The sequence below is a fragment of the Eretmochelys imbricata genome, chromosome 7, assembly GCF_965152235.1.
Source record: "Eretmochelys imbricata isolate rEreImb1 chromosome 7, rEreImb1.hap1, whole genome shotgun sequence".
Classification (NCBI taxonomy): domain Eukaryota; kingdom Metazoa; phylum Chordata; order Testudines; family Cheloniidae; genus Eretmochelys; species Eretmochelys imbricata.
In genome coordinates this window covers 25,326,145-25,340,605 of record NC_135578.1, presented here as the reverse complement: position 1 = coordinate 25,340,605, position 14,461 = coordinate 25,326,145, and the positions used below count along the sequence as shown (strand labels likewise).

General features: G+C 42.0%; 1 protein-coding gene across 1 annotated transcript in view; it reads right to left on the bottom strand.

The window, feature by feature from the left end:
* Positions 1 to 9,080: 9,080 nt before the first annotated feature.
* DNAH12 (dynein axonemal heavy chain 12) overlaps positions 9,081 to 14,461 on the bottom strand; it is a 169,013-nt gene continuing 163,632 nt past the window's right edge. Inside the window, exons 70-73 of the mRNA XM_077821355.1 lie at positions 13,285 to 13,422; positions 12,699 to 12,790; positions 10,702 to 10,769; positions 9,081 to 9,271 (exon numbers count right to left, since the gene is read on the bottom strand). Coding sequence (XP_077677481.1) covers positions 9,081 to 9,271; positions 10,702 to 10,769; positions 12,699 to 12,790; positions 13,285 to 13,422 — 489 coding nt within the window. The remainder of the gene's footprint in view (positions 9,272 to 10,701; positions 10,770 to 12,698; positions 12,791 to 13,284; positions 13,423 to 14,461) is intronic.

The following is a 14,461-nucleotide window of genomic DNA, read 5'->3' as shown; positions in this document are numbered from 1 at the left end:
AACATAAATAGACTATTACATAGTAATAGCTTGTAACATAGCTCCCAGTTACACTGCCAGAATATATTCCACAGCAAAGTATTACCTATCACTCTCTGCAGTATCTGTAACTGTCTCACTTCTATGGATATGCTGCAAGCTTTGTTGAATAGCATTCTGGGTGGGGATGTCATCATCAAAGTCTTCATCATTCACATATTTAGAATCAGACATTTTATATTTGTATAACTTGGATCACAAGCAACGAGGAAAAAAAAGTTCTATACAGGAGGCAGTTTTTTAAATCTTCTGGTTAATTGTGGATTTCCAGAAACAGCAGAAGCCACAGAGGACTTAGGTACTGAAAGAAATATGAAGAATTGTTACAGATCAGAAACAATCCCCCGGCCAGTACTTTGATTTAAACACTGCAAAGACAGTCAACTGTTCTCTTCAGGGTAGGAAATATGTTCCAGTACATTGGTTTGTCATAGTTCTTTCCGCCCTCTTAGAGAGCAAACATGTAAAATAGCTAATGTTATGGCACCACCAACCAGAAAGCAAAAAAAGAAGAGGTTACTCACCAGATGCAGGAACTGGATTGCTTCAAGATGTGTCCCCCCTAAGGGTGCAGAACTTCAGGTGGACAGGCACATGCGCACCTGAAGTGGTGCACCCATAAGAACACTACTAAAAGAAGAACAAAAAAACCTAATTAATAATTGGTATAAATGGCCCCTCCCTCTTCAGTCATGTTGCCTCTTCTCTTTAGTGGCACCATAATGATAGGTACTCTAGAGTACCTTTATAGGAGGAGAGGATGTACACTAAGTGTTTGCTATAATTTCCCAAACTCTTCTCACGTGATGCTTGGCAGTGGGGAAACAATTCGTAGATCACTGCTTTTGCTCAAGATTTGCTTCAAACGAGGAGCATTTAAACCAAGGAGCCATCATTAACTGTCAGAAAAGCACTGCAGCTCTGTGTAAGAGTTCATGTTTTAAGTCTTCCAGTGAAAACCACACCAAAGTATGTGCCTCAAACCTGCCAGAAATTCTGATCCATGTTATTGTGGGCATCCAAAAGACCAATTTGCAAAATAAAATAAAGCTGTCCTGAACAGCACTACATGTTTGTGAATCTCAATAGTTCTACAGGACCGACATAAACTTTTGATCTACTAATTCCAGATGAAAGCTGCAATCAACAATGCCTGCGCACAAACAACAGAGTAAACACAGAGCACCATATTAATTTGATCTACATAAGGATGTGGTGGAATGGGCTTAGTGGAAATCAATGTTTGCCAAATGGAAAGGGTTAAACTATGTACAGAAAATTATATTCAGCCTTTTAATACTGTATTACAGACAATGGAGAATAAAAATTAAAATAGCTAAGATTCTCCTTTTAAAACTTGACAACTGGTTTTGATTTTATGATTTCATGGAAATATACTCATTAATGACCAAAACAATGAAACCATTAAACAAGCAAGATAGAAGAAATAATGAAAGTTACAAATCAGTTCTAGCAGAGCTTTCATAATAAAATGTTTTGAAATTAAAAAACATGCAGCCACTGCAATGGCAACTGATGGCTGCAGAGAGAAAGGGATAAAAATGTATATCCAATTGCTGGTAGAGGTCCATTTTATGTGCGCACAATTTACTAATTGCTGCTTTGCACAATGAAGTACGTGCCATCATATTTATAAAATCAGTGTTAGTCTGTTAGGGCCAAATCCTATTGTCTGTTTTTACTCAGACAAATCTCTCATGATTGACTTCCAGGGAGAGTCTGCCTAAATAAGGACTTCAGAACTGGCTCCCATTTATCCACAAATAAGGCACAATGAGAGAAAATGTCAGTACAACCCTTGTAGAGTTTGGAAATGTTCTAGAAACATTTTAAAGTTGAGCAGAGGAATTCATAGCAAGCTTGAATCATTTAATTTGTTACCCAGTCCAATTTACATATATTATCCAATTTACATTTATATCTCCAACTTATATATGTACAGTAGCTAGATAAATATATTAGTAAAAAATGTAAACAAATAAATGTTTGTATTGCAGGCAAACTCAAAATTGATCAAAATACTATCAGTTATATACATACAATTCAAGTCTAATTATTGCTTTTGGGAAAATTTAAGAATACAAAATTTCACCATAAACTCAGAATAGAAAATAAAAGATTTTCTCTCACCTTTTTTAGCTTTTGAAAAGAACATAGAGGACCTCACGCTTTAAACAAGTGATTATTAAGTTGAATCTGATATTTTCATATATTGAAAAATGATCTCTGAAGAGTCCAGATCCATTAATAGCTCTCTATAAATATCTGATCATAAGATACTCTAGGACTTTCTCCACATTTCACACACGTGGGTTAGCTTGTGTCTGATGACATGATCTGATGAATTATACATCAGTAAAAGAAGAGATTAAAAGTCCAGACTTCTTGATATAATATTCCAGATGTAATTGTTTTAGTGAGAATTGATGCTTAAGGGAAGTAATATGTTCATTCTCTACATCTGATTTAAAGAAAAATCCCTGCTGTTTTCACATGCTTTATCAACACAGAGTACATTTAAAGGCCAGGATTCATTACTGGGAGCTTGCCTAAAGGAAATGTCAGAGTGCAGATCAAACTCAGGTTTTACATAAATCAATACAGTTAAATATAAACAAGGAAATAAAATAATACATAAACAAAAGGAATTTTATGTTTTTAAAAGAAGACAATATTATGACAGAAGTTGCTCAAAACATGTCAATATGTAATTACAATTTTCACATTCAGACAAAGAAAAGCACATACTCTTGTCTGTGTGTGTGGGTGTGCATGCATGAGAGAGAAAGAGTGTGAGTGTGTGTGTAAGGGGAGGAGAAAAGCCTGTATCTGATACTCCTCTAGCCCCAACACACAAGCATCAGGGAAAGGTGGGACATGGCACCTTGGGTGGGGGCAAAGTTAGGATAGGGTTGGACTTCCTCATTTCATGAGTCTTGAGTTGCCCCACTTTGCAGCAACCTAAAGTACTCTTTCCTCCCAAGCACAGAGCACCTTAGGGGCCAGAAATTAGCCAGTACTCAGGTGTTCAACTCTTAGGAACTTGTCAGTTTCCTAAGCCCTGGTCTACACTAGGACTTTAGGTCGAATTTAGCAGCTTTAAATCGATGTAAACCTGCACCCGTCCACACGATGAAGCCCTTTATTTTGACTTAAAGGGCTCTTGAAATCGATTTCCGTACTCCACCACTGACAAGTGGATTAGCGCTTAAATCGGTCTTGCCGGGTCGAATTTGGGGTACTGTGGACACAATTCGATGGTATTGGACTCCGGGAGTTATCGCAGAGTGCTCCATTGTGACTGCTCTGGACAGCACTCTCAACTCAGATGCACTGGCTAGGTAGACAGGAAAAGAACTGCGAACTTTTGAATCTCATTTCCTGTTTGGCCAGCGTGGCAAGCTGCAGGTGACCACGCAGAGCTCATCAGCAGAGGTGACCATGATGGAGTCCCAGAATCGCAAAAGAGCTCCAGCATGGACTGAATGGGACGTACGGGAACTGATCGCTGTATGGGGAGAGGAATCCGTGCTATCAGAATTCCGTTCCAGTTTTTGAAATGCCAAACCTTTGTCAAAATCTCCCAGGGCATGAAGGACAGAGGCCATAACAGGGATCCGAAGCAGTGCCGCATGAAACTTAAGGCGCTGAGGCAAGCCTACCAGAAAACCAGAGGGGCGAACGGCCGCTCCGGGTCAGAGCCCCAAACATGCCGCTTCTATGATGAGCTGCATGCCATTTTAGGGGGTTCAGCCACCACTACCCCAGCCATGTTGTTTGACTCCTTCAATGGAGATGGAGGCAACACGGAAGCAGGTTTTGGGAACGAAGAAGATGATGATGAGGTTGTAGATAGCTCACAGCAAGCAAGGGGAGAAACCGGTTTTCCCGACAGCCAGGAACTGTTTCTCACCCTGGACCTGGAGCCAGTACACCCCAAACCCACCCAAGGCTGCCTCCTGGACCCGGCAGGCGGAGAAGGGACCTCCGGTGAGTGTACCTTTTAAAATACTATACATGGTTTAAAAGCAAGCATGTGAAAGGATTAATTTGCCCTGGCATTTGAGGCTCTCCTGGATGTACTCCCAAAGCCTTTGCAAAAGGTTTCTGGGGAGGGCAGCCTTATTGCGTCCTTCATGGTAGGACACTTTACCACTCCAGGCCAGTAACACGTACTCTGGAATCATTGTACAACAAAACATTGCAGTGTATGTTTGCTGGCGTTCAAACAACATCCGTTCTTTATCTCTCTGTGTTATCCTCAGGAGAGTGAGATATCATTCATGGTCACTTGGTTGAAATAGGGTGCTTTTCTTCAGGGGACACTTGGAGGAGCCCGTTCCTGCTGGGCTGTTTGCCTAAACAGAAATGTTCCCTGCTGTTAGCCACGGGGAGGGGGGAGGGTTGAGGGGGTAGCCACACGGTGGGGGGGAGGCAAAATGCGACCTTGTAACGAAAGCACATGTGCTATGTATATAATGTTAACAGCAAGGTTTACCCTGAAAGAGTGTAGCCACTGTTTTATAAAATGTGTCTTTTTAAATACCGCTGTCCCTTTTTTTTTCTCCACCAGCTGCATGTGTTTCAATGATCACAGGATCTTCTCCTTCCCAGAGGCTAGTGAAGATTAGAAAGAAAAAAAAAAACGCACTCGTGATGAAATGTTCTCTGAGCTCATGCTGTCCTCCCACACTGACAGAGCACAGACGAATGCGTGGAGGCAAATAATGTCAGAGTGCAGGAAAGCACAAAATGACTGGGAGGAGAGGTGGTGGGCTGAAGAGAGTAAGCGGCGGGCTGAAGAGAGTAAGTGGTGGGCTGAAGACAGGGCTGAAGCTCAAATGTGGCGGCAGTGTGATGAGAGGAGGCAGGATTCAATGCTGAGGCTGCTGGAGGATCAAACCAGTATGCTCCAGTGTATGTTTGAGCTGCAGCAAAGGCAGCTGGAGCACAGACTGCTACTACAGCCCCTGTGTAACCAACCGCCCTCCTCCCCAAGTTCCATAGCCTCCACACCCAGAAGCCCAAGAACACGGTGGGGGGGGCCACCGGCCAACCAGTCACTCCGCCACAGAGGATTGCCTCAAAAAAAGAAGGCTGGCATTCAATGAATTTTAAAGTTGTAAACTTTTAAAGTGCTGTGTGGCATTTTCCTTCCCTCCTCCACCACCCCTCCTGGGCTACCTTGGTAGTCATCTCCCTATTTGTGTGATGAATGAATAAAGAATGCATGAATGTGAAGCAACAATGACTTTATTGCCTCTGCAAGCGGTGATGGAAGGAAGGAGGGGAGGGTGGTTAGCTTACAGGGAAGTAGAGTGAACCAAGGGGCGGGGGGTTTCATCAAGGAGAAACAAACAGAACTTTCACACCGTAGCCTGGCCAGTCATGAAACTGGTTTTCAAAGCTTCTCTGATGTGTACTGCGCCCTCCTGTGCTCTTCTAACCGCCCTGATGTCTGGCTGTGCGTAACCAGCAGCCAGGCGATTTGCCTCAACCTCCCACCCCGCCATAAACGTCTCCCCCTTACTCTCACAGATATTGTGGAGCACACAGCAAGCAGTAATAACAGTGGGAATATTGGTTTCGCTGAGGTCTAAGCGAGTCAGTAAACTGCGCCAGCGCACCTTTAAACGTCCAAATGCACATTCTACCACCATTCTGCACTTGCTCAGCCTGTAGTTGAACAGCTCTTGACTACTGTCTAGGCTGCCTGTGTATGGCTTCATGAGCCATGGCATTAAGGGGTAGGCTGGGTCCTCAAGGATACATGTAGGCATTTCAACATCCCCAACAGTTATTTTCTGGTCTGGGAATAAAGTCCCTTCCTGCAGCTTTGGAAACAGACCAGAGTTCCTGAAGATGCGAGTGTCATGTACCTTTCCCGGCCATCCCACGTTGATGTTGGTGAAACGTCCCTTGTGATCCACCAGAGCTTGCAGCACTATTGAAATGTATCCCTTGCGGTTTATGTACTCACCGGCTTGGTGCTCCGGTGCCAAGATAGGGATATGGGTTCCGTCTATGGCCCCACCACAGTTAGGGAATCCCATTGCAGCAAAGCCATCCACTATGACCTGCACATTTCCCAGGGTCACTACCCTTGATATCAACAGATCTTTGATTGCGTGGGCTACTTGCATCACAGCAGCCCCCACAGTAGATTTGCCCACTCCAAATTGATTCCCAACTGACCGGTAGCTGTCTGGTGTTGCAAGCTTCCACAGGGCTATCGCCATTCGCTTCTCAACTATGAGGGCTGCTCTCATCTTGGTATTCATGCGCTTCAGGGCAGGGGAAAGCAAGTCACAAAGTTCCATGAAAGTGCCCTTACGCATGCGAAAGTTTCGCAGCCACTGGGAATCGTCCCAGACCTGCAACACTATGCGGTCCCACCAGTCTGTGCTTGTTTCCCGACCCCAGAATCGGCGTTCCACAGCATGAACCTGCCCCATTAGCACCATGATGCATGCATTGGCAGGGCCCATGCTTTCAGAGAAATCTGTGTCCATGTCCTGATCACTCACGCGACCGCGCTGACGTCGCCTACTTGCCCGGTATCGCTCTGCCAGGATCTGGTGCTGCATATACTGCTGGATAATGCGTGTGGTGTTTAATGTGCTCCTAATTGCCAAAGTTAGCTGAGCGGCCTCCATGCTTGCCTTGGTATGGGGTCCGCACAGAAAAAAGGCGCGGAACGATTGTCTGCCATTGCTCTGATGGAGCGAGGGGCAACTGATGACATGGCTTAAAGGGTTGGCTTCAGGGAGCTAAAATCAACAAAGGGGGTGGCTTTACATCAAGGAGTATTTCAGGCAGGACTTCACGGAGGGTTCCAATAAGAAATGGAGCACCTGAGTTATTGTTCTTATTGGAACAAGGAGGTTAGTCTGGCCTCTGATTGATACGTGGCTAGATTTACCTCGCTGTACCTTCCCTGTGAGTGACTGCAGTGTGACCTAGAGGAATGAGTCCTCTAGACGGGGGAGGGAGGGAAGCAAATGAGTACAAAACAAATCTGGTCTATTTCTTGTTTTGATCCACTCCATCTATCTTTTACATCTTTGGCTGGCAGCAGACGGTGCAGAAGGACTGCATGCCATCCATATCTCATGGCTGCCCGGCATAAGATGATGCAATAGGACTGCTAGCAATCCGTATCGCCTGCCTGCTCACCATAAGATGGTTCAATAGGACGGACTGCAGGACTAAAGAGAAAGACCTGGTCAAGTCACTCCAAATTTAGTCCTTGCGCCCATGTCTGCCCAGGCGCTCCCGGCCGACGCGGCCAGGAGCACCTCGGACATGACGATGACGGCTACCAGTTGTATTGCACCGTCTGCTGCCAGAAGGCAATGGGTTGCTGCTACTGTGTAGCAATGCAGTACTGCGTCTGCCAGCACCCAGGAGACATACGGTGACGATTACCTAAACAGGCTTGCCGTGGTATGGCGTCTGCACAGGTAACTCAGGAAAAAAGGCGCAAAATGATTGTCTGCCCTTGCTTTCACGGAGGGAGGGAGGGAACGGGGGCCTGACGATATGTACCCAGAACCACCCGCGACAATGTTTTAGCCCCATCAGGCATTGGGATCTCAACCCAGAATTCCAATGGGCAGCGGAGACTGCGGGAACTGTGGGATAGCTACCCACAGTGCAACGCTCCGGAAGTCGACTCTAGCCTCGGTACTGTGGAAGCACTCCGCTGAGTTAATTCACTTAATGCACTTAGAGCATTTTCTGTGGGGACACACACACTCGAATATATAAAACCGATTTCTAAAAAACCGACTTCTATAAATTCGACCTAATTTCGTAGTGTAAACATACCCTAAGGGTTAAATAGCTTTGTAGAGTTTTTAGACTCATACAAGGGAAATTTTAACATTGAATGGAAAAATGTATCTACTGAAACTATTTTAACCACTTGAACTGAATTTTTTGTGTTCCATTTTACCCCTCTTCTTGATTCTGCATAATAAGCAGATATGGGGCACACTAATTTCTGAGGTCCAAATTCACTCCTGCTGATCCTGCTGAGGGAGGAAAGATGGCTGTGTCTCAACTCCCCTCCAAATGGCATACTATAGCTGAACACACTGCACAGAAAAGGTTAAGTCTATTCTGTTGAATCTTTACCCTTCCTGGTTATTAGGGGAGGTGGGAACGGCTCTTTGGGAGAGAGGCTTTAGGAGTCCTGAGAAAAGAACTCTAGAAACAGACAAGCCTAAAAGAAGGTTTGAGGTGATCTTTATCTTATTATAGTTTTCTTTTTAATAAAGCTAAATCCTAGAAAGAGATGTGGGTGGTGAATTTGGACTTTATGTGATATAACTGTGTTTGTAAGCAGGCTGCAAAAGGAGGTAATGTTTTTATGGCAAGTTGTGGGGGTTTTGTTTGTTTGGGCTGTTTATTTTTCATGGAAACTATACAAAAGGAGCTGAGGAGTTTACAATATTAGAAGCAGTACAAGTAATGATGGATTGCTGGGAAGTATACAGGTGGGGCAGACAAAGGTGCATCTTAAATTCAGTTTTATCACATGGGTAAACAATTTCTTCCACCACCACCTGTGTGACAGCACACAAATTAGAGACGGGTCCAAACCAAAACACCAGATCTGAACATCGAGACTTTGCCCTCTCGTGGTTCAGGCCTACAGTGCTTGAATGCTGTCTGCTATAATACTTCCCAAATGGGAGTTCAGACAACTTTCATTTTTTTAATCAAGATATCATTTGTGGTATTTTAATAAGTGACAAAAGAGATCTGTATACTTACCCATGACACTATATTACAAAATAATAAAATGAACACTCCAGATCATTATATATTTTAAAAATAGTAATAACATCAGACAATTATTAAATGCAACATTTCAAGATCAGGAAAAATTTAGTCTGACCCCTCCAAATATAAATATATCAAGATGTTTCTCTGATACAATGTGCTTCAATTCCTCAGTAAAGGAAGGAAAAGAAAGATATGTCTGATGAGGTTTGCCTCTGAATTCTTCAGGGTTAGTCATCCAGCTGGCAGAGCAGAGCAACACCTCGCTTGATCCAGTGTTGGACTGGTTTATCAGTCTCTAGCAATAGCGCAATGACAAAATTAGTAGAATGTCCAGTAGTGGATAAGGTTCCCTTACGCTCACTTGTCTTGTAGAGTGGACAAATATAGGCACTAGATTTCTTTATGTCTGATTTTTTAGCTTCAAAAAGAACAAACAAAGCAATGAATTATATACTGTAGATGTACTAGATGAATAGAAATAATCTAATCTAATGTAAAAATCAAATATTCATTCTGATTTATTTTTAAAGCTAAATAAAAATTTGACAAATTATTTTCATCCAGCAAAACTTAAAAAGAAGTCACTCCTTGCTCTGATTTTCTTTTAAAAATTAATTTAGAGAATTTACATAGGCTAATAGACTAGAGGAAGTATGTTTGCTATTGTTTGCTTACAGGAATAGATGCCTTCCTGTACGACTTGCTTTTCAAATATTTCAAAGAGGTGTTCAAATCTAAACAGTTATATAAAAATCAAAGCATTTGACTAAAATACCATCAGGTTATAGTTTAGAGCATGTTAGTAAGTGCATGAGCTCTTCATCCGATGAAGTGAGCTGTAGCTCACGAAAGCTTATGCTCAAATAAATTTGTTAGTCTCTAAGGTGCCACAAGTACTCCTTTTCATATAAAATTGGGGCACCAGGACAACTTTGATTCAGCAGCTCGAGAATCTAATCATGATTCAAGTTGTTTGAGTTCCGAGGCTACAGCTCTGGAGGAACTGTAATGTGCCCAGACTGTGTACACATAACTTGCACAAAGGTTTAAATCATGTTCTTTTGACGTCAGTCAGCTTCAATTAACAGATTCCTCCAATGTCAATAGAAGGGGTAAACGGACAGAATGGAATACTTTCTGAGGCTGACTTGCAGCTAGTTATAACTAAGTAGAAACTAAGCCACTGTGGAGAATCTTAAAAATATCTCCACTAGGAATGTTTGGAATAAATTGCTCCTGATCAAAGAAAGGAGGAACCAAATGACAGAAAACAATAGTAGAGGTCAGTCAGAAGAAAACATTATCAGTGTTTAGCCATCTATGGACAGTATTTCTGCAGCAGTTAATGAAACTTTGAGCAACATTAATTTTAACACATACGGGGTGAAATACTGGCCCCATTTAAATCAGTTGCAAATGTCCCACTGACTTTTATGGAGTCTGGATTTCAACAATCATGCTCTCTTTTGCCAAGTCTAGTTTATGCCTAAAAAATACATGAAGATCCAATCTGGAGGCAGTGAAATTTGCTTTATAAAAAACGTCTATCTGACTGGCTCCTCCTTTGTCCAATCCATGCTAAATAAACCTTTTTTTGGGGGGGGGTCAGGAGGGGAAGAGGCCCAGATCAGATAAATTTCAGATAAAAAACTGGGTCAGCCAGTGAAAAGGCATAATGTTTGACAGGCAAGCCATTGATCATGTCAGATTAATGGAGACCTATGTGCATTTGGATTTTTTGGTGAGAGAGAAGGGCTGGTCTTTTTGCAATGTCAAAGAAGTACATTACTGCAATCTCTTGTTGCATTAGAATCCAAAGAAACATTGGTTCCAGACCACTTTACTTACTTGGTTTTATCCAAATGATTGGTATCGAGTCAAAGAGCAACTTGGGATGCTGTTCAGCTAATAGTCCCCTGGTGAGACAACAAAGAAACTATTAAAACATAATTTTATAAAAGGTATATTTTTAAAAGAGATATTTTTGTATTTTACTTTGTTTGTTGGGTAGGAAGGAAAAAAGGGAAGGGTTGGGATGAGAAAGGGGAATGGAGATGACAGGAAGAGCAAGAGAAAGAAATGTCAGGACAAATACAGAGAATGGAAGCAAACTGAAAAGATGTAACAAGGGAAGAAAGAGAAGAAGAGAGAAAAAAGATAAACAAGAGCGAGAATGAAATAAAAGAAGAGAGGAGAGGGATGCAGAACAGAGCTGGTGGACTTCCCTATCTTTACCTTTTTCAAAGGTTCCAGTAAAATCATCAGATATCAAAAACACTTCTCTCATAATCCCACACAAGGGATAGGATTAGGCAATAACAAATAAAAAGCCATACTGTACTCTGACCTTTGCTGTTTAAACTCTTGGAATAAAACATGCAGTTTTTCTTGCTGAACTACATTACCTTTAAAAGTGTCCATTAACTTGTAATAGTATAATGAAAATTTAAAACCCACTGTAGATTTTGATTTTGTACAGCCACTTTTATGTGCGTAAACAATTGTGCAAGCAGAAATGGGTATGCAGCTGCTTTATCAGCACAAATTGAGGTGCTGGATGCTTGGGTGCCAAATTTGTGTACCCTGAGGGCAGGTCTATACTAGAAGCGCTACACTGGTGCAGCTGCACTGCTGTAGCACGTCTGGTGAAGGCCCTCTGTGCCAATGGGAGAGTGCTCTCCCATCAGCATAATTACTCCACCTCTGTGAGAGGAGGAAGCTATGCTGGTGTGAGAGCGTTTCCCACCGACAGCACCAGTGTGGACAGCACTTAAGTCGCTGTAATTTGCTTTTCTCAGGGGGGTGTCTTTTTCACACCCCTGAGCAACATAAATTACATTGACTTAAGTGGTAGTGTAGGCCTGCCCTAATGTACATCAGGCATGCAAAACTGCAGACCAGTTGAAGTCGGCTGAAAACACGGTCCTATTTGCAATGTGCATTTTTCTGATTGTCTGGTAATTAGTTCCGACTACTCTGCATATCAGTTCAATTTTTTTTTTCAAAATGCACTGCTTCACTCCATTGGAAAAAAAAATTAGCTGAGATTTTCCATAGGCCCCTTTTAAAATATTCACTTTGAGGGCTGTTAGGGTCTGTACCCTTTCCCATCTATTTAGAAACCTTACAAAGTAACAAGTACCATATCTGAATGACTATATAAACAGTTAAACCATAGTGGGCCAAATCCTGCCCTTCTCTTGTGTGGGACCAAGATGTGAATTGGTGCTTATCTTCATCTAAGCTGCCTGTGTGCTAGGTGACTCACCCTGAGGATGGCCAGGTCAGCTGCAGCAAAGGGATAGGTGGGCTCCACCAGCTGCTCTGTGGTTGGGACTAGGAGAGCTGCTAATAGACTGGGGACCCGACGTAAAAAATTCATTCTGTACTCACATAGTAAGTGCTGTAGGTTTGGAGAGGAAACACTATACTATTCACTTGCGAGATACATAGCCCCTGAAAACCTGTTTCAAAAAATCAAGTCCCTCTGAGGTGTCTCAAATTGGGCACCTGGAAACTGATGCAACAAGAATCTGAAAAGAATCACTAGTCACTTTTGAAAATCTTGGCCTTACTGCTTTGAATGGTTCTGTGACTCATGTAGAAGGGCAATTTCATGAAAGAAAACTGCATTTTTATTACAAGTAAGCACAGTGCAACATTCCCAATACTACAGTATCACAGATTCATTGTGTTTTTTCTTGTCAAGATCTTTTGGAGGAAGGAGAAGATTTTAAATTAAGAGTATATCATTGAAATGTTGAAATGATGTTAAAATATTTCAACAAGTCTAATATGAGCGCATAAGAAAGTTTTAGATTTATTTTAAAATTTTAATTACTGACTTGGTCCTGTCCCAGCGAGCTCCATCTAAAAATAATCCATGGATGTAAACACCATCTTCTGGTGCAGTAGCAGATGTATCCTTAGGAATGACCTAAAAAGAAATACATGTTAATACTTGTTAATACATTTCCACAGTAGTTTTGTTTTAGAGCTATTAGCTCTACAAGCCAATCTTCAAGAGAGCAACCCCAAGTCAGGATAAAATAGTGAAGCCTCTTCGTTCAGTACAACTTTACATCATCAACTGTTAAGATGGCAGCTTTCTATGTGACTGTTAATTATCCTTTATCATCATACTTAGAACACTCAAGTTTATCAAGTGATTTGTTTTCCTAATTAGGTGATTAAGTGTAATGAGGAATATACTTTTAATAGCATTCCTTTACAGATATCAAGTGGAAAACAGCATGTACTACTATTCAACATGGTTGCAGATCTACAATGCCATTGCTAATCAAGGTCTCGATCCTGCAATAAGATATATGCAAGTGAACCCATCCAATCAGGCACAGGGTCCACCTGGTATATCTCATGGAAACATCAGGACCCATATTAGTAAAATATATTTTTATCACTTATCCATACCTGAAATTCGTATCCCAGCAGGTCAATGGGAATGGTGTACTTCCTGGCATAGTTCTGCATGGCTCCAGTTAAAAAAGCTTGAGTAAAATAGAATCCTGACAGCCAAAAAACACTCGGCTTTCCTAACTCATACCAGTCCTGGGAGGAGGAAGAGAGAGATACTTTCAACCATCTTTGCAAAAAGAAAAGGAGTACTTGTGGCACCTTAGAGACTAACCAATTTATTTGAACATAAGCTTTCGTGAGCTACAGCTCACTTCATTGGATGCATACTGTGGAAAGTGTAGAAGATCTTTTTATATACACACAAAGCATGAAAAAATACCTCCTCCCACCCCACTCTCCTGCTGGTAATAGCTTATCTAAAGTGATCACTCTCCTTACAATGTGTATGATAATCAAGTTGGGCCATTTCCAGCACAAATCCAGGTTTTCTCACCCCCACCCCCAAACCCACTCTCCTGCTGGTAATAGCTTATCTCTGACTGGTTTATGAATGTTATAATTCAACATTCTTAATATTCATAAACCAATCGGAGAACACTTCAATCTCTCTGCTCATGCGATTACAGACATGAAAGTTGCGATATTACAACAGAAAAACTTCAAATCCAGACTCCAGCGAGAAACTGTTGAATTGGAATTCATTTGCAAATTGGATACAATTAACTTAGGCTTGAATAGAGACAGGGAGTGGCTAAGTCATTATGCAAGGTAATCTATTTCCCCTTGTTTTTTCCTACCCCCCCCACCCCAGACGTTCTTGTTAAACCCTGGATTTGTGCTGGAAATGGCCCACCTTGATTATCATACACATTGTAAGGAGAGTGGTCACTTTAGATAAGCTATTACAGGCAGGAGAGTTTCAGAGTAACAGCCGTGTTAGTCTGTATTCGCAAAAAGAAAAGGAGTACTTGTGGCACCTTAGAGACTAACCAATTTATTTGAGCATGAGCTTTCATGAGGGAGTGAGAGAACCTGGATTTGTGCAGGAAATGGCCTAACTTCATTATCATGCACATTGTGTAAAGAGTTGTCACTTTGGATGGGCTATCACCAGCAGGAGAGTGAATTTGTGTGGGGGGGTGGAGGGTGAGAAAACCTGGATTTGTGCTGGAAATGGCCTAACCTGACGATTACTTTAGATAAGCTATTACCAGCAGGACAGTGGGGTGGG